At 40.2% G+C, this 27,843-nt stretch overlaps 3 protein-coding genes across 6 annotated transcripts in view; 1 reads left to right on the top strand and 2 right to left on the bottom strand.

Moving 5' to 3' along the window:
- sdhb (succinate dehydrogenase complex, subunit B, iron sulfur (Ip)) overlaps positions 1-27,843 on the bottom strand; it is a 197,114-nt gene that overhangs the window by 145,384 nt on the left and 23,887 nt on the right. The window lies entirely within an intron of this gene.
- Positions 1-27,843, bottom strand: part of LOC126385677 (MICOS complex subunit Mic10-like) — a 51,956-nt gene that overhangs the window by 226 nt on the left and 23,887 nt on the right. The window contains exons 2-4 of one of the 3 annotated variants that reach the window (XM_050037540.1): positions 5,068-5,158; positions 248-295; positions 40-149 (exon numbers count right to left, since the gene is read on the bottom strand). In XM_050037540.1, coding sequence (XP_049893497.1) covers positions 40-149; positions 248-295; positions 5,068-5,128 — 219 coding nt within the window. In that variant the 5' untranslated portion in view covers positions 5,129-5,158. The remainder of the gene's footprint in view (positions 1-39; positions 150-247; positions 296-5,067; positions 5,159-27,843) is intronic. The other 2 variants (XM_050037539.1, XM_050037538.1) reach the window with 2 other exon arrangements.
- Positions 7,815-24,184, top strand: capzb (capping actin protein of muscle Z-line subunit beta). 2 transcript variants are annotated; one of them, XM_050037525.1, is made up of 10 exons: positions 7,815-8,040; positions 13,781-13,870; positions 16,341-16,462; positions 17,530-17,643; positions 17,732-17,873; positions 18,054-18,170; positions 18,262-18,327; positions 19,586-19,662; positions 20,074-20,175; positions 23,033-24,184. In XM_050037525.1, the coding sequence occupies exons 1-9, from the start codon at positions 8,038-8,040 to the stop codon at positions 20,165-20,167; spliced, it is 825 nt and encodes a 274-aa protein (XP_049893482.1). In that variant the 5' UTR covers positions 7,815-8,037; the 3' UTR covers positions 20,168-20,175; positions 23,033-24,184. The 2 variants fall into 2 exon arrangements, with proteins under 2 accessions (XP_049893482.1, XP_049893484.1); XM_050037527.1 differs by lacking the exon at positions 20,074-20,175 and having other exon boundaries at positions 7,816-8,040.

Here is a 27,843-nt window from a genome sequence, read left to right as displayed (position 1 = left end):
AACCTCTAACAATCAATACACTTTACCATCTGAGCTCACCTTAACCATTCTGCCATGAACCAGGTATGGTGACCTGAAGTCATGCTGGCAGTTGGCGTATCCCATGCCCAGTCCCAAACCTGAGCCAAACGAGACCGGCCATGTGCGACCTGGGGAGAAAAACAGTCACCCATGAATGATGTTTTTAAGTAGTGCTTACACCACTTCCCCCTTCCATTGACCAGGTCACCTTAGACAGAGCACTTACGTTTAAAGAGAAGGACGGAGAACACAACACCCACAGCAAGGCCAGTTACTGCAAAGAGGAAGAAAAAAAAGAAAGTGATTAAACTCCACTTCCAAAAAATATTTTACTTTAGTGCTTAAGTAATGTGATCATGTCTGATCCCGTATAAAACCAGCTAGCATAGATGTAAATCTGCTGTAATGAGGTCAGTGGGGTGCCGCTATTATGTTTGATGCAAGAGTTGGTAAATAGCACAAGTTAGCAAGACATTGCTCTCATTAGGAAAACAGAGGGAGAGAAAAAACAGCAAGAGCACAACCTTCCAAGAAAAAAAAGAAAACAGTAAAAGGGGTGCAAGAGAGGGGGAAGTGAGTTAAAAGGAGCAACGACAGTGTCCATGAGGCAGAGGGCAGAGGAGGTAACAGGTCAGAGAGTGCACACGTGTAGGTAAGCAATGTACGGTCACAAAGGTTCGTCCGTGGCACAGAAGTTGGTGAAGTTGTTTGAAGTGCTCAGACCAGAGCGGGATCTTGAGGAGGAATGTGTTTGTGCGCTTAACTTCACCTCGCTGCAGGCCACACCACACCCAACAGCAGGCCAGCCAGCACAGAAAACACATAAAAAAAAACAGTCATTTGGGCCCCTCCGACTCTTAATTGGATTCAGGGAGCTATGCAGCATGACCGATTTGCCTGAACCAGAACCCTCAGACTGTTCTCTATTACACAACTTACAAATGTCAAACAAGACCACATAAGACCCCGTGCACCCTCACTATCATCAGATCAACAATAAATCTTTGTCCTCTGCGTCCATTTCGAGCGAAGATTTAGTTAAACTTAAGGTTCTCCGTCTGTTGCAGCCTCTGCCTTTCTTTGCTCTTCAGCCAGAGCAGTTTTGAAGGCCCTGATTTTCCACTGACAGTAATACAGTAAAAGCACTGGCAAAATACGAGGGCTGATCAACATCTCATTTTGGCGTCCTTTCTCTTTGTGTGGACGTCTCCAAGTGGGATGGATTATAACAAAAACATTTGTGCTGCAGTAGAGTGAACTGTATAACCCACAGGCCAGAAAATACGCACTAGGTTTTCTCTGAAAATAAAGTCCAGAGCTGTTTAATGGTATTGTTATTGATTCAGTCATTATTCCAAGTATTTTCTGGAAATGGCATCAATAAAGCCATTCGTTTTCAATCAAAGTGATTTGGTGAATTTAGTTAATCAAATTTGAGTTGTATAACACATTGAAATTTTAAAATGATTGTGACAGCACAGCACATTTCCTTGAAGAGCTAGTATTGTTTCTGTGTGCTGAAGAGAACACTAGGATCTGCACATTTGAGTGAAAAAATATTTCCAAACATGACCTTGTAATTGGGAAGTTATACAGATAACCTTATTTAAATTACAGCTGCTCTTACTTCTCTTGCTTTTAGTCATGCTAGCGGCCTTGGTTCAAGACATGGTGACTTCGACTCGTTCAGTTAGTCCACCATTTTAGTCCTGACTGAAATATCTCAACATCTACAGGATGGATTGGCATGAAATTCTGTACAGTCATTCATGGTGCCCTTTGGATAATATGTTATGACACAGGTCAAAATTTAAATGTATGCAAAACCTTGGTTTATGACCTGTCCTTGACTAATGACATACCCGTCAGCCTCAGCTGTACTTAGTGTCTTATGCTAATAAGCAAATGTCAGCATGCTAAAGTGCTTTCATAAGATGGTGAACATGGTGAAAAATACACGTTAAATATCAGCATTGTCATTGGGTACATGTTAGCATAGATGTAGTTAGGTCTACTGCTGCCTGTCTGTCTCATTTTAACATTGTTTTGATGTTCCTCAAATGAAGTACCATGTTTCCAATAAACACAGTTGTTTCCTGTTATGCAGAGGATGTTTCTGATTGTCTGCCTCCCTACCATCAATGCACAGGCAATTCACCCTGTCCCTTTACAACAAGTTGGATTTGACTTCTCTCATGTGCTTTTAACTTGTGTCACTGGCCAGTATATTTTAGCTCTCTTCCCTTGCTGTACAGGGCATATTTTTTGCAGGATATCTAAAAGTTTTACCATATAATCTGAACCTGTGGCACTAAATATAAAACGCAGTATAAAGGCACCAGAGGAAGCCAACCTTTTATGTTATGGTCTCAAATTTAGAAATGTATTATACTGTATTAAAATGCTAGGAATCATTAACCAACATACACAGTGCTACACAGAATATGCCAGTATCTTCCTGAGCAATCACAGAAAGTCAGGACTAACTACAGACTTTTACACAAGCCCCTGAGCAGAACATATGCTGCAGACTTTCTCTGGCTACCAGAGACACCCTGGCACAGCTGGCAGTTTGTTACACCAAGCAAGCTCAAAGAAATGCCACAATGCAGATGTTTTTCCTCCCAGCAAGAAACATATTTCATTGTGCTGACATTGACGTCATTGTGTGTCGTTTGGGACAGACTGCTGGGCCAACACGGTTCCAAACACCACAGGTAAACTGTGCATAAAGATCCCATGGTGATCTGCTCAACGCTGTTTCATCAGCGATGGGGGAAACCAAAACATCTATGGAGTTACTGCGGGGTTGATGGTTTTTTTTTTTTTTATGTAGGCAGATATGGAAATTAAAATCGCCCTTGTTCCCTCGACAAAAATACAATGGGGATTTTCCGTCTGATTTTGGATCACTGCAGAAAATAAGCCCTAGCAAATATATATTTATGATACTGTAAAATAAACTTAAAAAAGCTAGTGTTAGGCTGTAAACACACTACATCATGGTCGCATGACTAAAGTCACCACCACAACGAGGCTGTAAAGCTGTGGATGTGATGACGTTCTGTAGACTCATTCAGCCACTTGTTAGCCAGCACCTAAAAGCTTCAAAATGCATAAGTGGGGTATTTACTGATAAATTTTATGTTGTAGAACAGGGTTGGAAATTAACTTTTTGTCCACCTGACACTGTGGCTGGTGGATTTGAAACTCTACCAGCCACTCAATAGATTGCAATTATTTATTTGTCTGATGAGTGAAGAAAATCTAGCAGCCACTTGCATATTTTACAGGCATTTGGCTGGTAGCTGGTGTTACTCTCCAGCCCTGTTGCAGAACCAAACATGAAAGTCTCTTAAGCTTGTGTTAACCACTGACCCATTCATAAACACACTGACTTCAGGATAAGGGAACTGGGAGTGCTAAAATGCTAATTCATTTCCAGATTAACTAACTCCTTCAGCACTTTAGAATTTTAATATGACATTCTCAAATAAAAATGCTGTTTATGTTGTTACTTAAATGGTTTTGGCAATAAATTCAAACATGTCTGTTGTTTAGTACTGTGTGTGTGTGTACATATATATATAAATAAAAGTTGTTACATGTGTGCTGTTTTCAGTGTTTGGTAACTGCAGTACAATGAAAAAGTCATGACTTCGTTAAGTCACAAACAGATTGTCCTCTTTCTGTCACTTGTTATTTTAAATGTAGACTTTATTTGTTGATCAGGTTTGTAGGTTGTTTGCGCCATACTAAAGGGTTAAGCTGACAATGCCTTAGGGCAAATAATTTTGATTAAAATGATGTAAGGTTCATTTACTCTGGGATCAAAGCTCATGAGGCAGCTACAGATATTATAGGTTGAAGGTTTGTTTCTGTTTTCCAGCTAGTGCCTGACCACTGGTGCATCAGCTGCAGAGACTGATGCTCAGAATCCTAACATCATATGCCAAATAAAAATGGAAATGTGCTTTAATAAATAGGAACACTGGTCACAAGTGCACCTTCACCAACACTGTCTTACAACAGAATTTCTCTCTACACTAAACTGGAACAATCTGAGGAGGCATCTTTTTCTTGCAGCCCTCCATCAACGCTGAGCCAGCACATTTCCCACCCAAAAATTGAGTTTTTCAAAAGCAGCCTCTCCAGAGGGGATCAATCTGAAAAAGCTGGCATTGCATTTTAGTATTCACAAGGAAACATTGTGTAAAACAAGAACACATGTCCTCCCAGATAGGCTGGAGGCTGTGTAGCAGTAAAGCTTTCAAGACAGCTATCACACAACACAGCTGATGTCATTATCCTGTATTTAGATTTGTACGACAGGATTATATCATCTTTTATGCTCATTGTGTGACAACACGAGTGAATGAGAACAACTTACATGTGTCTTCAGATGTATTACAACACAGTATGCAGAGAGATGGGTTCATAGATTTAGCAGTTTACAGTGATTTTTAGGTGTTTTAGTGGACTGAACCCATTTTATTGTGGATGTGGTCTCAACAAAACAGGTGCTTCTTTACCCTGTGACAGACCTGCTTTAGTTTTAAGCGCTACAACATCATTAATTCCAGAGTAGGACTGTTAGGCTCCTTGCTGCTACTTCTCTGTAAAATATAGATGTGGTTGATGGAGAGAAGTGAGGCAGGCTGGATCAGGCCAGTAATCTCAGACTGAAAGTAGACAGACTGACCCTTTACGGCTGTGATACACCCTCCATACTCACACTCACATACTCTCTTTCCAGTCTGTTAATCAAGACACAGACTCTAGCTTGCATCCAAACGCTTTTTGGTCTTCTTTAAGCTTATAATTCCTTCCTCATAAAATAAAAACCACATTATCGTTGGTTTAATCCATTCAGCAGCGGTCAAGTACACATTTGACCTCAGTAAACTGTCCCAGCATGCTCACACAGACGTCCCGTAGAAAAGCACCTCAGCTGACTCGTAGCACCGCTTATTTACCAGGTGTAATATACCAAAGTATACCTAATGTAAGCGTGAAATAATATCATGTGTATGAAAGGGAATTTACCTGTTTTCACGGCTGTATCAGCAAGACAGCGGTCCCATTTCCGTCCGTGGTCGTCTGCCATGTTTTCAGCTGTCAGGGAGCTTCGCAGAGTATCGCGAGAAATGTACAGTCACGTGAACTCACCCCGCCACAACTGCAGTCCATATACACATAAAACACACGCATATAATACACATTTTAAGTGTTTTCCCATTTTTTTGCACCTGAATTTTTAGATTTCCGCTCCTTAATTACCATTTAACAGATCATTCAATACATAGCTTATAACTTGGTTATATTGTAAAACGTATGTAACACCATGCTTCTACACCTCCCTGTTTGGAAAGGTGCATTATATTAACACACTTGATATAAATTATATGTATTGGCCCCTTTTATTTATGTTACTTTATTTGTCATAGTGACATAATTTAAGTGTTAAACCTTTAGATAGCCCATTCAAAACTACTTTGATCACTTTTATCACTGTCATTTTAGAAGGCCGCTCAATATATCTAACTTTATCTGATAAAAAGTTATGTATATTGCAGCCTCTTGCTAGTGCTAGTGTTAGTGCTAGTGGAAGTGTCCCATACCACACCCATATGCATAGGCTAATGTATACACAGGAAGTGATGCACATCAAATGTATCAGGCTACTGAAAAGAAAAATAGGAGTTCCCCATTTACAAACAGTAATAATATTCTGAGAATATCTACAACTGGATTAACTCTCTGTCTTTGAATATGTTTTGCCTGGAGGATAATCTAGATGTGGCATGTTTTGAGAAAGAACTTGCACCACACCTTCTAAGCTAATGAAAAACATATCTCGTTTTTCAAAAACACTCGATTGTGTTCACAGTAACACTAATCGTTTTTAGGATTTTAGCTGGATTTCTCCTCCTTTTATGAAATTCCAGCAGACTAGATGCTGGAAGTCAAAGTGCTGCTTTGCACTCACAGTCAATAATATACAGATGTGAGCCGGGGTTTACAGGAAGGTTTCCCATTTACAAACAATCCAGGATGCACGCACAGCTTCAGGGCAGAGAGCATATTTGTACAAAGATGACAAAGATGATGGAGATTTTTTAATTAGAACAGTTTATAAAAAATAAAAATAAATAACTACATGGGTGTACATTTGCATGGGTCACTTCCTCATGCTTTATTTTTTACAATAAACAATAGAAAGTAAATCCGAGAAATCATTGAAGTCATTTACCATTTAAAGTCATGAGTTTGAAGCTTTATCAAACCATATATGACTGTCACTAAAGTGGTGGTTTATCCTGTGTGAAAATACCTGCAAACTAAAACAATTAATTGAAGGGCAGGTGAAAAAGTTGGGTGTTGGTTATCAGTCTGATCAGCAAGACTAGACACAGTGCATTCAGTATGAACATATTTAAAAAATAAATCAATGCAAGAAAGCTATCACTAGGAACTGGCACAAAGAAACACCACCAACGAAGCACCAATGGCTAACAATTGTGGAAGAAATCTTTTTAATGGAGAAAGTGACACACATATGGAGACTCCAAGAAGCACAAGAAAATTGGAAACATTGACTTTATACAAGACTGAACAACATGACACTGGACCTGAATAATAATCAATAGATGCACTAATCCTTATTAAGGCTGTACAAATGTGTATTTACCCAAACAGTTTTTGTTTTTTTATTATTTTTATATTTTTATTTTATTTTATTATGCCGTTGTAGCTGACATGTCAATGTCACAAAAATGTTTTAATAAAGTGTTAAGTGAAACAAAAACAATAAATCAATAAATCAACCACCACAGATGTTGCCGAATCCACCACAGCACTCCATTAATAATACATGATCAACACATTTAGGTGCTGTATGGACATTTACATCATTGTACCTGGTTGTACAACTGAACAAAAATCTATAATACTAAACCTGAAGGAGTGTTTAAAATACAAGCATATAAAATATGGACAATGCCAAAGTTAAGTATAATTAATATACAAACAGCAATAAATTAATAAAATACAATTAAATGAATAAAAAGTAATAATAATAATAATAATATTAGCATTGCTAAGTGAGTAGTTGAGGGTACGGTAAACAGTAGTTTACTGTATTTTTGCAGCACTGCATGATTTCAAAATAGCTTATGTCAAAGAAAGATAAAATTCAATGAATTTTAGAATGAATTGTATAAAAATAAAACAATTAAATATATATATAAATAGATATTATTATATATTATAAATATATAATAATATATATTTCTATGATATACATAATATTTAATTGAATAATGATATAATGTTTAGTAATGATATAATAATGAACAATATCCAATTTAATAATGATAATTACACTTAAAATTTGTCATAGGATATGTGTGAATAAAAGGGATGTGAACGGAAATAAACGTGGAACACAGTTGTATATAAAAATTCATATTGTATAATTTATGATATTGATTTGCATAATCTATGGCGTTTTAAAAAATAAAATAATGAAAGGAGCAGAGCTTGAATCACATTAATGGCCGATTCCAGGATTATTTTATTATAACCCCATCAGTGTTTTTGTCATTGTAATAAACAGTGGCTGGTATGCCGGAAAGAAGCAGAAGATGTGAATGCACTGCCCTCTCGGTGCATATTTACTGCACCACTCCTCTCTTTCCATACTTGGCAATGCCTTTCTTGCTCCTTCGCTATTGGCTGCTGCAGAGAAAGCCCGGAGTGACCCGGACATGCAACCGGGGCCTGTTTTCTGACTGCAGCCACCGAGTCCTTCCTGTAGCCCGGTTGAGGAAGTGAATTTCGCTGACAGGGCTGGGTTCAGTGAGGGAGAGGCGAACAAAACATCTTACGAGGGGGACTAAACAAACAACAAATCAACAAGAGACGAGAGGAGCGGTTTGTTGAAGCATATAAAAGCTACGGTATACAGTCATCGGTGAAATCGTGCTCCCCTGCCCCGCTGAGACCGCCGCAGACATGGTAAGGGCCGCGGTAGAGCTGGAAGAGCTAGGGACGGGGTAAGAAGGTTTTGGTGGGGCTGCTGGCTACTGCTAACTCAGGGCTGCTAAGCTAGGCTAACGCTAGCTGGAGGGGCTGGGTGGTAACCCGAGAGCAGCAGCAGGGGATTCAAGAATATAAATCACCGATGCATGTCTAACTTGCACTGTTTGCAAAACTTCTGCGCACCGGATACGAATGAATTAGCTTCACGGCTAAGCTAGCAGCTGTTTCTCCCAGCTAACTAGCTAGTAGCTAGCTGTTAGCCATGCTAGATGCCTCGTAGGCATAAAGTTAGCACAGGATGTTTTGGATTTGACACAAGTTCGTGAATAGTATTGGTGAGGGGTCTTAATATTACGTGCACACGCTCACACACACATACAGTCGTCCTGTCGTGCACCACACACGCACACACACGCTAATATAGTCAAGCGCCTGGTTGCCTGTAGCTAAAATAAGACTGCTTGCTCCTCCTATTCCTAACCATGACAAGCTGTCAGCCTCCTCTGCTTAGGTTTTCCTGCACTGCGAGTACGATCTTGACTATGTCAATATTTAATCTGGAGAATTTCAAGATCTGACTGTCCCTGCAGATCATACCTGCAACTATTGTGTACTTGGTGCCTATTTTTGAACAATTTCCTCCCTCTTCAGGCTCTGTTAGTAATACCACAGTAATTGATCATGTATGTGTGCTTCACAAGAACTAATATTTAACTTGAACTGTTCCTGCATAATGGGGCACCATTTTGTGCTTTCACACTGTCTCTAAAAGTGAGTTTTGCTGTACTTTCACATGACCTACATAGTCTTACGCCTGAGTTGGGACGAGCAGCTGGTTTCTCTCTGCAGTCGCCCACTCTTCTCAGCCTCACCTCATCCATCCTGCTGGCTGAGCCTCGCCGCTCTCCCCTGACCCGGGGGGTTGTTGGTCTGAGCTAGTGTTTACACGGAGACAGGAGCACTAGTAAACACAACGTCAAGGAGCGCAGGTGTCTGACGGTGCAGACTGATTCATCGGCTGAGAGAGATTTTAAGACAGGCAAAGAGCAACTCTGAGGAGAGGAAAAGGCATGGGAGACACTGCATAGAAACTTCTGTTATGTTCAGGGTCACCCTTAAGGAAAATGTTTATGGAAAGAGGGTTCTCTACTTTATAACATGTCATTGTCCGTTGACCAGCTAGCAGCGGCGTGAGTAGTGTTAGTGTTAGTGTTAGGCTGATGTACAAAAGAGGAGTCACTTCTTAGATAAAACAAGGCTTTGCAGTTAAAAGGGAGGAGCATGGAATAGGTGTGACAAACAAATAACGCAGCAGGGCAAAAACTATTGTGCTGTTGGTGGTTTTGATATTGACACAGTTGTTTTAAAGTTATTTCCCATACAAATGCATTACTTTTCCCCTTGGTTTTGGATGAGCACAGTAAACTATTCTTCAAAGTTCGTCATTCTTTATAGGCACATTTCTGGTGTTTGTAGTGGTTGTCATTAGTGTCCTTATCATGTGAGGATATCATTTTATCTCTGGGCTTTTATACCAGTAGTAACATTTGTAATGCTATGTTGAAAGTGATGAGAATGTAAGTTGGTCTAGGTTGGTAAAACCAGTTATATAACACAATAGTTAACTTGAATTCAGATACTGTAATATTGTGTAATCACCATAGGCATGAAGAACAATGTGTAGATTGGTATTTCAGTAGGACTTCGGCCAAAGTAAGGTGACTTTGATATTTGTGGTATAGCCAGTTACCAGTAAGGCGAGCTGAAAAACGAGTTTTCTTCCTCTACTGTTACTCAACTTCCTGCATCTTCCGACACATTCCCCAGAGCTTCATGTTCTGGCTGGTCTGTCCTCCCCTTCTCTCTTATATCCTGCCGCTCGCTGCATATTTAAGGGAGAGAAACCCCCCAGGGGAAGGCCATGCTATGCATCCCTGTTTGCTCTGTGTCCTCTGCGGCTGTCATTACGAATAAGTTCTTTATTTAGTCTTGATTGACTTGTGTGTTATATAATATTTTGCACTTCATTATCCTAAAAGTGCAGCAGAACAAAGAGAACCTCATAATAAAAAGAAAGATCTTTTAAAGGAATGTTTCCTGCTGAATACACCACACAGCAACGTCAATCTGAGAGTTTAAGGATCATCCTGCTGCTTCACAAACTGTAGTTTATTGGGGACATTGATAACATGTGCTGAGTGAATAACAAGCCTCAGTAAACAACCCAAACATATAACCAAAAAAGGAATTGACTGCAGGCATTCTCAGGCTGTATTGAAGACCCTGAATTGACTCTGGGGTCATTTGGTTTGTAGTCTCCGATGATAGTGATGGTCTGAGGTTTTTTTTTGGTTACATAACACACACACACTTTACAGTATTTCTGACCATTCTATGAAACCTACCTTCAGTTTCTACATTGATTTAATCAATGTTTCATTTTCAGTGAGTAGATTTGTCTCATCTTACCTAGATTTAAGAGCCTCCAATCGTCATCTCGTAACTACACAGATACAGAGATGAGATGTGGCAGGATATATGTTATTCAGCTCAGCGGGTTTTTGATCGATCACATCGCATGTTTGCTTTGCAGTAATTAATCAGAGCTTAGTGTCACAGTGTCTGGGACAGCCCAGTCAGACACGATCAGGTGCTGATGTTTATGAAAACACTCAAAACTGCACTGTGGGACGGACACCAGGCTGAAGTTGAATAGTCACGTCATCATTTAGTGTAGTATGAATCAGCTTGTTCTTGGGCTTCAGACACACGTGACTGTGATCACTGGGTGGGAAGATGGTGAGGGATCACGCTCTTGTCACTGTAATACTGACACCTACTGGTTGGTCAGGATGTCTATGAGGAAGAGGTGCTTTGGGCGATGTCCACAACCCAGCCGCATGTGAAAACATCACCTGCCGCTTGACTTGAATTAAAAGCTTTGTGCAGAAAGAAAACAAAACACCACGTCCTCCAAGCGCATGATAATATCATGGCCAATCCACTGTGAAAGCATTTTTGAGGTGTTTTTGACGTCAGCACTCGCGCATCTTACAGAGCAGATTCACCTTTATTTTATGATCTGTATCAATCAGCACTGACTCCGGAGACTCTCCTCGTTTGTTTTATGCTTAAAGTGTATTTCTGTTGTGTTTAGCGAAGTGTAGTCTGCATCTACAGCTGTTCAATCAAACAGATATGCTGCTGTATGTGTGTTTTGGACTTATTAACCATATCAACATTGATTGATCAAAGCTCCAAGTCTGCCTGTGGGCTTCCCCTCACTTGCCACAGTGGGCGGAGAAATAAAATCAGTGAATTAGTGCATAAAAACACTGTTGATTTCCTCCCATGGAGCCAACATGAAAACTATTTTGGTTCAGTAAATACCTGCTGTCAGCCTGACGAAGGCAGGTTATGGCTGTCAACTCAGCTCCCCAGCAGGAGCTGCTGATGTCAAATGGCTGAGACGTTTACGGAAGACGGAGGCAGTGTGGATTGGATGACAGGAGGCATACGTGCCACTAACATCTCACTTACGTGTCTCTCCCAAAGGGGATTCCCAGTTCGTCTTGTAAACACATATCTTGTCAACTTGTCATGGCTGATTTCAAATTAAAAGGATTAGTTAGGGTCTTTACAACTCGTAAAAACTATCTACAGATAAAAAGTAAAGCTTTGTCTGAATGATAGTTGTGTTGCACCTGACATTTACCTGTTTGTTGTTTACCTCTGTCAGACTAGCTGCTGCAATTCCACATCATATCTGCCGCCTAATGTCCCACCTGTGCTCCATGACACACGTCTCGCAGCTAAATGAAGTGTATACTTTGACAGCTGATGGACAAAATCTGCACTGACATTTACTTGGATATAGTCACATGTGCCACATGTTTGAAAGCTGTGCCCACTGGACAGTTTTCTACACTGTTCAGTGCAGTTTTGTCAAACCTTTAACTATTCGCTGTCCAATTACAGTTTTATTTCTAACAGTTTTTTTACTCTGTAAGTTCTCACATGACAAATCATGAGTGCTGTTCAGTCTACTGAGCTTGAAATGTTGTCTGTAGTCTCGCAGTGCAGGCAGAGTTTGCCTGCAAGGGTGTGAATATTTCCTGCTCAGCAACTTCTCTCGTACCCTCATACAGAATGTAGCAGGTCTTTATCATTGTGCTGTTCTGGAGATGTGAAGGAGCTTGAAGTTTTTATACAGCATACCAATACTGAGTCCTGATCCAGTGCTTACGTATATTTTCCTACATTATTCAGCTGCACAGAGTGCACACTAACAGACTGCACTCAATTATAGAGAGCCTGCTATAAAACTAGTGAGTGTTAAAAGTTATGCGTTCAACATCACGTCTTTGTTAGTGTAGCAAGGCTTTTCTTTAAAGGATAGGTTCACATTTTTTACAAGTATGTCCTAAAACAATGATCAGCAATGCTGTAGTCACTCCTCCTGTTAATGGGTGCGTATTGAAATACTCTGAGCACATACTGGACCGCTCGTAAATTCGGAGCACTGTTGGAATGTGCCATTGTGTTATTCAGAACACTACACTTTGTGAGCAGCAGAGCATACTCTGGGCCTCTGTCCTGGGAGATTGATCAGCAGAGTGCGGAGCAGAGTGATTGTTTGATTAACTTAATGGCTTGTTAATTCATGTAGAAATAGAACACTGTTTTTTGGAACAACAGCACTCTTGTTTTAGTGTAGAGCGTCAGATTAGAATTACAAATGCACCCTATACTGGCCATTCAGACATATTCCCCTTACCGCTTTTAAATTGATGGGATAAAAAGCCTGCAGTCCTGATTCTGCGTAAAAACTATGCTTTAAAGTTTATGTGAAGATATTGTGAAGTTTCAGTAGTCTGAGTCTGTCAAATCAATCAATATACCAATATTCTAAAGTCTGTCTTTTTGGTACAAAAGTTAGTGTTTTCCTCGACATTGTTAACTTGTGGGGCAGCAGAAAAGGGATGGTAACACAAAGAAGAAATTTTGTACTAATGTGGTTGTAACTTTAGAAGATACTCATTTCATTTGACTACCAGCCTGCTGAAATCCCATAATACTATCATTAAAAACAAGACAGCACCTCAGGATCCTGTGTAGACCCTGGCTTTAGAGTTTTGTGTCCATAGTTAGCGAAGTGTTGGTCCAGATCTGTTTTGGCAGGAAGATTCAGACTGGATCACAACAAACTCTGTCTTAATCCTCAGCATGAATATAGCACTGAAGTTCAACTGAACTCATCTGTCAACAGCTGCAGCTTAGAGATGTGGCACACCTGTAAATCTTGATAAAGCGGTGGTAAAATCAGCTAAAACTTTGTTTTGTTTTGTTTTTGGCACAAACTGCTTGGCATCAGTGAGGATCATTTCACTGAAACTGCTTGCAAATATATATATTTTGTGACACTCTGCATTTTAGTAGCTAACAACTCTGTGTCAGCTGGACAGTTTAAATAAACCCGGACATGAGCCTTTAAATACCAATAAACCGATACCAATTGGCAACATTATGCTCAGACAACAATGTTTAATTTTAAAAATTTTTGTTAGTTAATCAGATAAACTCAAACTATGCAAACTGGAACACACATGCACACTGTATGTGACATTAACAATGTGTCTATGTGAAGCTGTAAGGTGATGTGTTCAGCTATAATCTGATGGTACAGCGTAGTCATTGGTGTCTCGTATGTTTCCAGAATGACCAGCAGCTGGACTGTGCCCTGGACCTGATGAGGCGTCTGCCTCCCCAGCAGATCGAGAAGAACCTCAGTGACCTCATTGACCTGGTGAGTTTCTGTCTTTGCTTTATCCAGTCATTTCTTACAGGTAAAAAATACAAAGGGTTTAGTCCATGTCTCCCCCTGACATGTTTTGAGAAATATCAAAAAAACTCTGAGATGAATAATAATAAGTGTTTTAAAAATGTATAAACACTTGATTCCATTCCCCATCATTTAAAAAACCCAGGTTTCATGTTTCCACATTAGACTTGTCTAAGGGCCCAGATACACCAAGCCGCCAGTCGGCCGTCGGTCAGTGTCGGGTCATTGGTGAGCGTCTATCGCCTTAGTATTTGTTGTGTGTCCTGCACCACTGGCACAAGTTGGCCCTTGTTGGCCTTTTCTGGCCGATTTATTATGTTGAATCTGCAGTGAACGAAATAACTGATTGGTCGTTCAGCTCAGCGCATTAGAAGAGAAACAGAAGTGAAGAGAACAAACAAACAAACGACTAAACATAAGAGGGCGTGAGATCAAAACTAAGTTGTTATGTTAGGTAAGATTATTATTTTTTAGCCATTTCTTGTGTTGTTAATGTGCTATCTGGCTAACTAGCATCTTAATTCTGTCTTGCTGGTCGTCTGGTTTCCCTTTTTGAATGACTTATCCAGACTACTGCCACCTGCTGGTATGGAGAGTTATTTCCTCTTCCTTAGGTGCAGAACGTACGTGTTAGTTGGCCACTGGCTGTCGTCCTTACAGTGTGTTCAGGGGCAACTTGTTGGCATCATCGCCACTAGTTCTCGTTCTCTGATGTCAGTTTTGTGTGTCTGGGTGTTAAGTTGCGTACCGGATAATGACTGACCTCCAGATCATGTGTGATGTCACAAAATTCTGCTCACCCCTAAATGTCTTTAACGCAGGTTTAATGTGATGTCGGGTATGGTTGTAATAACACTTTTTAAAAACAGATGGCACCTCAGGAATTGGTAACACATTTTTGAGTCGAGGGGGAGTGTTGTGTGAAGTCACCCAGTGAACAGTTGGGTACAAATGTCGTGAGTTGTGCCATTTCTCTCGGTTTCTGTCTTGTGACTGTTATTCAGCAGCTCTGTGGTGTGTTCAGTAGCATCAGAAATGTATGTGTGTGTTCGGGGGAGCCTCCTGTGGTTTTGTTTGTGTTTCAGTGTTAGTTGTTTCATACCATTAAGTGTGAGTGTGACAGTTGGTGCATATCACTGTGACATCTGAGTGACTGAAGTTATTTTCAGCATTTAATATTATCATTTTTAAAAATTTGAAGTGCAAAGTGGAAGTTTTTTTTTCTAAACTCTCAGTGAAATACTAAAACAACTTAGATTTCTACCTGTGAAATAACCGTCTGTTTCCCTCCTGCAGTTTTCTGTTAAAACCTTCCTATCTGGAAATTGTTAGACCTATTCTGTGGATTTTAACCGAGCAGTGCCGGCTGAGTCCGACAGATTAAGCTAAATCGGACACAAATCAAGTCACACTTTACCACTGTTCGCTGGCACCTTGTTTTGTGGGCATGTGTGTTCCTTTCCAGCAAGACCCCCACCTGCTCACCTTCCTCCTGCCTCACCTTTAACCTCTCTCCCTCTGGGCATCGGCTCTCTCCTCACCCGTTTCACTGTGTCCGGTTGTTAGCGATTATTATTGCAGCTGTCAATCACCTCCACTGCCAGGCACTTTTTGGCTCCAACGTCTTGGCTCAAACTCCTCCTGGTGACTCACAATCACCTGAAATCACTTCTGTCTTTCCTGTTTGTCCCACGTCTCTCCTGTCTCCATTTTCTCCTCTGCCACACTCTTCCCACTGGGTCTTGTCCTCCCTTCCTTCTCTTGTCTCAACCAGTCTGAGCTGCCAGGTGTGTGTGTGTGTGTGTGTGTGTGTGTGTGTGTGTGTGTGTGTGTGTGTGTGTGTGTGTGTGTGTGCGTGTGTGTGTGTGTGTGTGTGTGTGTGTGTTCGTTCGGGATGTGGGGGATTTTTTTTTTTTTTTTTTTTTGGAAAACAGGGCCTCCTTTGTGTCTATGCTGTGATGTAGGAGGACATAGAAAGAGGAGTCCATGTCAGTCTGTGAGAAGTAATTTGTACCCCCTTATCCTCCAGATATTATGTTTCCCATTGCTGTTTTATTCCTGCTCTGCTCAGTAACCTCTGCGTATTGAGTGAAGCTGGAATGTGAGAAGAACTTTCTGTTCATTTTTGACCAAAATGAGACGATCAAATACAAGGCTACCTTTGTTGTTTTTCTGTCAGGTCTGTCCCTGAAGCCCTGCAGGTTTTATAAGTTGGCATCTCTTACAGGAAGTTTGAACTGGCAAACCTAGCTTCCTTTTATGTCTCTTGTTAACAGTCAAGACAAACAGAAAACTTTTAATAAGGTGTCTGAGGAGTTGAGATGTGTTTGAAACTTTTGCAGAAGTTTTTGCAGTTGTGCACATTTAAGTGTCTGTGTTGTAGAAAAATATGGTGGTAATGTCTTGAGCTTTCTCTCTCTGTGCTTGTGTCCAGGTGCCCAGTCTGTGTGAGGACCTCCTCTCCTCTGTGGACCAGCCCCTGAAGATTGCCCGGGACAAGGTGGTGGGGAAAGACTATCTGCTCTGTGATTACAACCGAGATGGCGACTCCTACAGGTCGAGTTTATAACTACAGTTCAGTCATGGATAGGGATGTCCCGGCCAAATGTTTTTGCCCCTGATCCATCCAAGACATTTAACACTGAGTATTTGCTGATACTGATTCCTGATCTGGCACTTTTAATTTCCTAAGTAACAAATGCACAGTGCACACTTAGAGTACTTATAATGAATTCGATGTGTATGCTTGACAATTGAACAGCTCTGCAATGTATTAAGAGAACATTTCCCTGCATCCAAGCTGTTCCCTAATGTTAATTTATTATTTGTTTATTAAGAAACAGCCAAGTATAAAATAGCAAACCCTCCTTTAATCTTTTTGGCCTTGTTGCTGTCTCAGTGGGATGTCACTGTCCCTTTATGAGACTATTCTCCAGAGTTAAGTGAATGAACGGCAACTCACTGAGCATTTATTTTAGTCGTCACTACATTTCTTACATGGTTTAGGTTGCATTAGTAAACTACTCTCATTGGCTTTTTGCTCACCAGGCTTTATTTGTACTTGCAATTGCGTGGTGAGTGTGGTTTTCACAAACTCTGAACCACTGTCCCTCTCTCCTATATAAAACACCATGCACCACAGCAAAATACAAGAGATTCTCACACTGAGCGGAAATGAAACTTAACAGTCTCATACTGTACTTTGCTGTTGTTAATGGTGTAGATGTTCGCTGAGGGTGGGACTCAGCCCCTGCCTTACACACACACACACACACACACACACACACACACACACACAGGAGCTCAGGGGAGTGGAGGAGAGACAGACAGCGGAGAGGTGATGATGGCTGCACTCGTTGCGTTGCTGTGAATGAAAACTTTGCGAGTAAAAACACCAGCTGACGTGAAACAAAGGATGGGGTCAGGCTCTATATGGTTCAGGTTAAAACTGCCTTGATCAGCCCTAAAACCCATCTTTGAGCTTGGTTCGGGACATCTCTAGTCATGGACAAGGAACATTAACTAAATTATGCTCAGTTAATCTGTCATTGGAAAACAGGAGAAGACAGTGACTCTAACAAATGTACTAACTGGCTGTAAATGGGTTCTTTTTGATACTTCAGATCCCCGTGGAGTAATAAGTATGAACCTCCCATTGAAGACGGTGCAATGCCCTCAGCCCGCCTGAGGAAACTCGAGGTTGAAGCCAATAACGCCTTCGATCAGTACAGAGACCTGTGAGTACCAGCGAGGCAATATCACGGGGAGTTTTTAATAAACAACCGGCGTCGCCCTCTTGTGACCTCTGATATTTGTGTTCTTCAGGTACTTTGAGGGCGGTGTGTCCTCTGTGTACCTCTGGGACTTGGATCATGGCTTCGCCGGAGTTATTCTCATCAAGAAGGCTGGCGATGGATCCAAGAAGATCAAAGGGTGCTGGGACTCCATCCATGTGGTGGAGGTGCAGGTGAGAATCAGCTCATAAGGAATAAGTTGACATTTGAACTCGCTCCTGCCCTGTATTGTGGTTTTCTTAGTGGAACGGGCAGGTAATTGTTAACATCAGTGACATGCAGGAGATGCATTATTATAAATCCTTAGTCCAGATTATTGTCTCACTGCTTGTTGTGTCTGTCTGTGCGAGCAGGAGAAGTCCAGCGGTCGTACTGCTCACTACAAACTCACCTCCACCGTCATGCTTTGGCTCCAGACAACCAAGACTGGTTCCGGCACCATGAACCTGGGTGGCAGCCTTACAAGACAGGTACAGTGTTAAACTCAACATGAAAACACTACTGATGCGTCCAGCATTTCTGTGGTCATCCATGAACTCACTTTGTTTCATCTTTTCACAGATGGAAAAAGATGAGACGGTTGGAGAGTCCTCACCCCACATCGCCAACATCGGCCGCCTTGTTGAAGTCAGTATGACGGCTAATATCATGCTTGTTTAACTTTTTGTGACTGCCGACATAAAGCAGTGGATCTGCAGTAAAAAATACTGCAATGTATTGTTTCTCAAGATCAGGTCTCCTGCACTGTGGTTTCTGCTGATGTTTCATAAGGCTGTAAAAGTTGCATTATATATAGACTAATCTGCTAATGTGCTCTCTAATAACACTGCTAGTATAATGATATATTAATCTTTATTCACGGAGCACTAAGACATTTCAATGGAAATTAAAACTCAAGTAAAATCAGGAAAGGCTCTCAGATGATGCATGTTTTAAGGAGGGACTTTAGGAGATGACTGATGTGGCCGACCTGATGTCCTCGGGCTGGTCGTTTCAGATCCCCAGGGCCCTGACTCCAAACACTGTGTCCCCTTTAGTTTCAGATGGGCCTCTGGAATAGACACAAGATCTCTGCCCAAGAATCTCAAAGTACTTACCAGCACATACTGTACCAAGATGTCAGAGATATAGCAGGGAGAGAGGCCATGAAGAGTCTTAAAAGTGATCAGTGAAATCTTAAAATCGATAGGAGCTAGTGTAAAGAGGCTAAAACAGGAGTGATATTGTCACATCTCTTGGTTCTGGTTAAAACTCTGGCAGCTGAGGTCAGTGCAGTCTGCGGTCGATCAATAGACTTTTGGTTCAGGCAGGCTGTTGCAGAAGCCCTGGTATGAGGAGATGAAGGTTTGCAGAATGGTCTCTGTGTCTTTAGATGTTGAAATATTTCCAAGACGATAAAAACATGATTGCACAAGCATTGTGATGTGCTGCTCAAAACTTAATTTACAAGTTACAATTTATTGTGCTGGCAGTGTCGAACTGAACACATTTTATCTCACAGTGAAAGAAGGGATGTTTCAGTTGATAGGGCTGATAAGAGCAGCCTGCCAAAGATGAAATTACTGTAGCCTGTGAAGTCTTAAAACAGTAGAGTGAAACTGGTTACAAAACGAGCTTTGAGAAACAAGAACAATCATGTACCGCTTTTGTTTGACCTCCACACAGTCACCCCATACCCCATTTGTATTAATGAAGCTAAGTAACAGAAACATGTCTGTATAATGCAGTAGTGGAACACTTCTTTGCCACAGCCACATTGCATCGTGTACAGCAGACGTCACACGCCTTCATATTTAACCATATTTAACTGTCTAAAAATGTTGTCATTGATAAACACACAATAGAGGCAGACTGAAAGTTAAGAATGTCTTGATTCTCGTTCCAGGATATGGAGAACAAGATCCGCTCCACACTGAATGAAATTTACTTTGGGAAGACCAAGGACATCGTCAACGGCCTAAGGTAACGCTACATGAGTTGTTTGGATGAGTTGGATCACCTCTCTCCTTTTACAGCACCTCCAGTCAGCAGAAACTTTTTCTTATCGCACCAGTCTTACTGAGAGCAGAGTCGGTTTACTTCTCCATCTGTTGACCTGGTCAACATCTCTCCCTCTCTCATTCTCTCGTTTCATGTCAGTCCTGATCTGATATTTTATTTAAAGCTACCTTTGCCGCCTGTCTTTTCAGATGTACTTTTTCTGTATTCACTTCGCCTCCTCCTTCCCTTATCCCGCTCCTCAAACTCGCTTATGATCTTATTTTTTTTATTGCCTTTCATCCCACATCTCTGTTGCCATTCTCCTCACTGTCTGTCCTCCTGTCAACCCCTCTGTCACCTCTCCTCCCCTGCCGTCTCTCCCCTGTGCTCCAGATCTATTGAGTCTTTGCCTGATAACCAAAAGTACCGGCAGCTCCAGAAGGAGCTGTCGCAGGTCCTCACCCAGCGTCAGATCTTCATTGACTAGGGTCAGAGGTACAACCTGGCATGGAGAAGTGTGTGTGTGTGTGTATATTAGTGTGTGTTGGTAAATAGAAAATGAGTAATCCACGGTGCTCCTCTGTGGTGCTCCTCTCAGATGTCTCTCAGTACTTAAATAATATATTACTTAAGACGTCTCTTTTTCTATACAAGCAACTCCTTCAACACACTTTTAAGACTACTAGAAACATACAAACACCACACGTGATGACCTTTAAAGTTCAGTTTGTTCTGAACTCTCCCTCTGGTTCTTTCCTCTGAAACTGTCTCTAATAAATCAGGAGTCAGTTCAGTTATAGAACCAGCTGTGTTTTTAATAAACATCTTAATCCTGTTCTTATCATTGGCAGTAAAACTGTTAAACCAACATACAACAGCATAAAACAAGGCACTAGTCATTTGTGAAAGAAAAGCTCCTCACTTGCACTTGGACTTGGACTTTACAACAACCCAGACTTTGCCTTCTTTAAAACAGCATTACCATTTTTTGACAATCTCAATTTCACATTAAAATGAACCCCCAGATATTATTTTTGTAAGAGGAAACATTTTCATCCTGCTGATTTGTCAGAGTCAATAAGCGGACAAATCCGTCTACCTTATCTCTGTAAGATTAATGTCCTATATTGACTCGTCCCTGGGGATGATTTTTATGTAATTAAAGTACATATTTTAAATGCCACATGCAGCATACAATCAGATCACCTTGCTCACAGAATGATATTACCTGACTTCTTTTTTAAAAATGACACTGCTTGGTTTTGCTGCCCCCCAAATGCTGTGACATGTAGTTTTAAATCACATTTGTTGTTACCATCAGTAATTATTACAGGGTGTCTACAGGTCCTTAAAAAGTCTTAACATGTCTTAAAGTCAATGTTACAACAATAAGGCCTTAAGTCAGTCTTAAATTTGAATTTTTGAGGTCTTAACATTATTATCTTATTTCATTTGTCCATTTAATGTATTTTTGTGAAAATAAAGCCTTTCTTTGTAAAAGTCCCCATTTCTAATGTTACATATCTTTAGAAAACTATAATACACTCATCTTATTTAATACTTGCACTTATTTCAGTTTCAATTCAATTTTATTTATAAAGCCCAATATCACATATCTGGTTTGCCTCTGGGGGCTTTACAGCATATGACATCCCTCTGTGCTTTGGACCCTCACAGCAGATAAGGAAAAACTTCCCCAAAAAACCCTTTAACAGGCAATCTGTTGGCAAAATGTAGATTGACTTAACTCACTCTAATGACCATATTCCTACATAAAACTTACCTCTGTACAATACCACATATATACTACGTGCCTACCATGCTGGAATAAGTAAAGCATGATTTGCCCAAAAATCTGTCCTAAATCTGGTTAAAAGGTGTCTTGAACGGGTCTTAAAGCATTAAATTTAACTGTCTGATACCTGTAGACACCCTATATTAGGGGTGGGGGGAATTGATACAGCACAGTATTGCAGTATTTTGTGTGGTGATATTGTGTCGATACATACACATGAAACGTGTGTCAGTTTTTGTATTATATAAATTATTAGCATTGCAGGTACAAATTAAACTTTTGGTAGCCCACTGGAAAAAGTCAGTTGCTTTTTCAGTCCACTAGATACAGTTTGCTTCAATAACAATAACTGAAGTGAGATGAACAGACTAAAAACTTAATGTATTAGATAAAACAGATGTTGATAAAGTTTTACTTTTCAGGACTTACAGTTGGAAAACATGTAATAACTCACAATATATCACAGAAGATGATATCACAATACTCAGCACGTTAAAATCACAATGATATGGTATCGTGACTTTAGCATCGTTATAATGTTAATATGATTCCCACCCCTCATAATTATCTGCTGGTCTCACCAAATGAACCGTGTCTGAAATCTTCAAGATTGCCACTTCAAGATATGACTAATGATCAATTTCTAAACATCATTACATTGCAGCGAGCACATAGACGTCACGTGAAAAGCAGGGCAGTTGTTAGTTTATGTAAATACAGCTGTTAGCAACAAGCCACTGCTGAAAGTGAAGTAGAAAATCAAACAAATCAGAAAAACCTGACTTGAATGTCTCTAAGGTGACTGTGTGTGTATGTGTGTGTGTATATATGTGTGTCTGTGTGCTATATGAACACATCTGCATGCTCCTCAGAGTGATGAAGGTTGGGCAGCTGTGCTGTGCAGGCATGTTGTGCAGGTTTTGTTTACCCTGTTAGTCTAACAGACGGTCCCTGCGAGGGAGCAACACACTAACCATGTCATGTTTTGGAGTTTATTGCCCTAATAAGGTTTTCTGAAACGGTGTGTTTATTCTGGGAGCAACACTTTGTCCTGTCGGAGGAGTGTGTGTGAAAGCACCGCATTGAAATAAAAATAGCTGCAAAATCTGATTAGCATGAGTGTTCATTCCCGGCTGTTTAACAGGATCGTGTTGTTCAGAAACTCAAATGGATTAAAGCAGATACAGAGAAGATTTTAATTTTATATTTGCACCTAGTTAATTATGAATCTTAAAATAACTATATCGTTCAATCTTGCTGTAAGACAGTTTAGTATCAGCTGCATGACAACATATAACTGTAACTGTTAGGTTTTTATTTGCCTGACATGAATGTGTGCAGTGTGTGTACATTTATTTCACCATGGTCTCTCCACACAGGAGGAGTCGCACTGTGATGTCTGTCTAACTAACATCAGCTCCTCAGTTATTCTCTTGAACTTACAGCCTGTGTTTCCGTCTCACTGGAGAAACTTCCCCAGCCTCCCTCTCGCTGTTTCCACATTTGATCTCACACGCACTGATTGTCTCTCGTCTCTTTGTGTCTCTCCCCTCACAGGAGTGTTCAGACTCTGGCTGACAAGTCAAAGCAGGAGGCTCTGAAGAACGACCTGATGGAGGCACTCAAACGCAAACACAACAGCTAGAGTTGCTACTGTTTCTGGGTTTTTTTTTTCTCTCTCTCTCTTCTTCTTCTTCTTCTTCTTCTTCTGTCTCTCTCACTCTCTCCGCCTCATCTCCGCCATCTTTTCTCTGTTTCTTTACGTCTCTCCCTCCACGCCTGTTTCAGTGCTGCACTCTTGTTTATTTGTGGGAAAAAAACAAAAAAGGAGAAAATGCTTAGCTTTTTATTTGTTTTTTTTTCTTCTGTCTTTTTTGTTTTCATGCATCTCATCTGCCATGAAGCCATCGACTCACGCTCCCTCTGTCTCTCTTCGCCCCTCTCTTCTCTCCCATGTTATGAATATAATGATAGTATTACCACGGTTAATGATAATCTTACAGTGTGAGGGTCATTGTAGTAATAATCCCTGATGTTCTCACAGCTGACGTGTCCTCCGTCAGTTTCAAACGAGCGACTTTAGCCTGGCTCTTCCTGTGTTGAGGAAACAGACACAGACCGTGCTGTAGGTGGCGTAGGCTCGGTGGGGGGTGTCATAATTATGTACATCAAATTTATTTCAAGCACCTACTTTTGTCTACGACGCCCCCACCCCACTGATATATTTGTATAAAATTATTACTGTCCGTGTATAACTGTCATTCTTCTGGTGTGAACACGAGGGCGGCCTTCAGTTCGTGTTAGAAGGTTTTTACTCCTTATTCCACTCTGTCCACGTGCATGTGAGCCTGTGTGGGACTGCAGTGAGTGGAAATGTAGACTTATCAAACATGGGGATGGACTGTTATAATCACCGGGTGATTACACCCACGTCGTCAACCCAACTCCCAACTCCCCCACCCTCCTACACTGTGTATAACATGACAGTCTGCCTCCCCTCTGTTCAGCTTATTCGACTCTTCTCTCTCCTCACCTACTATGTCTTTGTTGGGGGTCACAGTTCGTCTTCATGTCTCAGTGGAAACCTTTGGCCGTTTCCATTTTGGAGGGGAATCTTTTTGTTGTATTTTTGTTTTGTTTTTATTTTGTAAAGCTTATGATTCATATTGTATTAGAGCCTCCAGCAACAATAAAAATAGTAAAAAGCTACTCCTGCTGTTTTTTTATTCTTCATTTCTCATTGAGGTGTTGCACTGTGCATGTAGGAGACAGAATAACAAACTACATTACCACTGCAAACGCTGCTGCTCAGGTGGGAAACACTTTACTCACTAAATGGACCGTGTGATGAGATTGTTTTGTCAGTTATTTTTCTTCATAGTAAAACCAGATTAAATGCACACAAGGACCATCTATTAGATTTATCTGTAACAGGGTTCAATAAGAGCTCCATTAATTCATGCCACCAGGGTGTCTGCAGGTACTTAAAATGTCTTAGATTCAATTTCATAAATTGATGCAGAACAACCACCGCTCCACTCAGCTTGTTCTTGGCACAGTGCTGGAAACATTTATAAGTCTAGACTAGTAGAAAAGGATTTTCGCACACTTACATCTATGCAGTTTTTCTCTTTACTGTTGAGCCCTCTGTCTATATGACCACCAGAGCATAAATATCAGGCCTTAAAAGCAATTAAATGTATTTAATTTGTACATGTGAGGGCTTTAATGCCATAAACATTTTATTCAATTTGTCCATCTTTAAATTTTTGTCCAAATCAGTGATTCTCTTTTGCATGAAAGTCCACATTTCCGATGTTACAAATCTTTAAACCTACCACTGAAGCTTAATACTGTCTTCTTACTTTATACATGCACTTACCTGTTGGTGAAAGGTATATAAACCTAACTCACTGTGATAACATACATGAAAACTACCTCCACATAGGACCACGTATTTACATGGTTTTTGTACTTAACTGTAATTCTTAAGTAAGAAAAATATGATTTGCCCCAAAATCAGTCTCAAATGTGCAGTGTGTAGAATTTAATTACATCTAGCGGTCAGGTTTCAGATTGCAAAAAACTTATGAAAGAGTTTTCCAATAATATATAAAGTAAAAATAATTACTGTAATCTTTTTTGCCTTTCCTGTGTGCCAAGTGCCTTGAGAATTATGGTGGCCAACATGAAAATGCAAATGGTCCTATCTAGAGCCAGTGTTTGGTTTGTCCTTCTGGGCTACTGTAGAAACAACATGGCGGATTCCATGGAGGAGGATCTGCTCAGTATGTAGACACAAACGGCTCATTCTAAGGTAATAAAAACACATTTCTCAGTTTCAGGTGATTATTAACTAATGAAAACATATTAATGAACAGTTTTGGGGAAGCTACTTTGAAAGCAGAACTCTGCAGGCTTCCAGTTACTTCACAGTGAAAGAAGATGAACTATAGCAAAGCTTCCCTAAAGAGAAATCTAGTTTGGTTAACTAAAGCTACTTAGGAAAAGTACTTCAAACTGCTTACTAAATGATCAAATTGACAGCGTACATGTGATATGAAATTATAACAAAATATAATACAAAAAAGTCACATGCCAGCAAAAATACCACTTAGTTGTGTTATATTGCATGAAGTGCCCAGCAGGTCACAGCTCATACATAACCCAATAAAATAAAATACCCCACTGCTCATGGCCTGTCAGCTTTGGTTTTGTGTATAATGTCCATCAGTCAGACACCTGCCATCAGAGACTAGAGTCCAGGTGGGGTTATTGCACCAAGCAGGGTTACTCAACCAGGCACCTTCTGAAATATCATGCAACAACTTCTCTTTTTTATTAATAAATAACATTAATCAGTAATTATGACTCACTGTGGTTAATGGGGGTTGGATTACAGTAGAGAAGCAATGGTGAAATAAAAAAAATAATTGCTTCCTTTTTTATGGCCTGTTTGTAGTTTCAGTAGTTAACTAAGCAAAAAAGTAAAAAACAAACAAAAAAAACTGTAAATTTCTGCTTGAATTACAATGCAGTTATGAATGTAGCTGAACCACCAGCAAGCTACTGCAAAATGTTGTGAAACTACTGGTTTAATTACGTGTAGTTCACTACTCCCCAGCACTGTTTATGAATATTATATTTAATTTCTGCCAATAGAACCCCCTAAATCCTACACACTGGACCTTTAAATTTGGTTAAAATTATCTCTAAAATGTCTTTAAAAGTATTAAATATAAATGTCTGATGCCTGTGGACATTCTGCATTCAACTCTGCACATAATGGTATTACTGTAGTGAGGTGATGAGCTGGTGGAAAGTGTGTGACTGCAGTTTGTCCACTAGGTGGCAGTAACGTTCAGCACATCAAGTTTCACAGCTGTTTCTCTGTTTTATCAGCACAGCTCTGTGCTCAGTTTAAATGCACTGGGCTTTTTTTTTAATTCCATGTGCATGTTACTCTAACAGAGTTGACCTTATACTAATATTTTTTTTACTGCTCAAGTTTTGACACAGGACCTGGGTAAAATTGAAAAAGACATGAATCAATGAAGACCTAATAGAAAGCATATCAACTTATGGATCCAAAAACACCATGATGATGAGCACAAATGAACTGAAATTAATTCATAGACCAAATTTAAACTGTCCTGTTTTAGTAGAGTTTTGAACAATAGGCATCCAGTGAAGGAACGTCTTCATGTTGTGTTAAGACACTCTTCGCCTAAAATTTGAGGAATGTCTGCCAGTTAATGAGTAAACCCTTTGTGGAGACAAGGGGTGGATGTAGGTGAACATTTACATAGGTGTAGATTTCAGGTAGAGACTAAGGGGACACGTCCCCCTCAATATTTGGAGCATGTGCATTTGACCCCCCAATAAAAGCAAAAAAGTAGCAGTGGGCTTTTATTTTGACAAAATTAAAGACATTTACACCATAGATGACGCAGAAAGTGCACAAATTGGTAAATAAGAATTCCCCAGAATGAAGAAAATTGTTAAATTCTCACCTGCCAAACACTGTGTGTCATGTGTCATATGTGTCCTCCCCCAGTGTTGAAATGACACCTACGCCCCTGGACATTTATGTTTGTCAGTGATAAAAATTTCCTCCTGAAACCTGAACTTTGGTTTGGTTTGCATTCTTAACTTCTCCTAGCTATTTGGGATCAGTAGGACCCAATAAATATAAAAAAACCCATCATCAACAAGAAGTCCCAATGTCCTCAGACAAGTACTTCCTAATTAACAGTGTCTTAGCTTGTTACTGTTGCTAAAATTGGTCAAAATGTGTTGCCATATTGAACTACAAACATTATCAATCATAAATAAACAAGTTTCAACTATAAAATGTGATCAGGTTTTGTTCACTTTTGTGTCAGGATCAGCTGCAGACTGATTTGGCAGAGATGGCTGCTAGTAGTACAGTGCTGTTAGTACATGGATTAGTGTATTGTGCTCTTACTACCACAAAAAAAGTGTCCACCAACGAGGACAACAGGTGTAAGTTAAACAAAATGAAGTACAAGTTGCAGGAAACCACAAATATGACGTCTCAGGAGGATAATAATGTTCTGGAGTGTTTATGTGCCACAACATGTTTGTCTTAGTCATTGAAGTGTTGCACTTTTAGATAAAACCCAAACTAATGTAAAGATAAAAAGGTCAGTCCCTTCAGCTGAAGCGTTCAAACATGGCAAGAAAAATAAATGATGAAACACAATGTTGTCAGTAAACTTTATCTAATGAAAGTCTCGCTTTTGTTGCTTTCTGTTGGATATAAATGAAGCTGAATGAAGCTTTAAGGAAGTTACCATTTATCTCCAGTGTCAGGGTTTGTGTTTAGTCCTCAGACCCCTAACAGA

Source organism: Epinephelus moara, chromosome 24 (assembly GCF_006386435.1).
Source record: "Epinephelus moara isolate mb chromosome 24, YSFRI_EMoa_1.0, whole genome shotgun sequence".
Taxonomy (NCBI): Eukaryota; Metazoa; Chordata; class Actinopteri; order Perciformes; family Serranidae; genus Epinephelus; species Epinephelus moara.
This window is presented reverse-complemented; position numbering and strand designations above follow the sequence as displayed.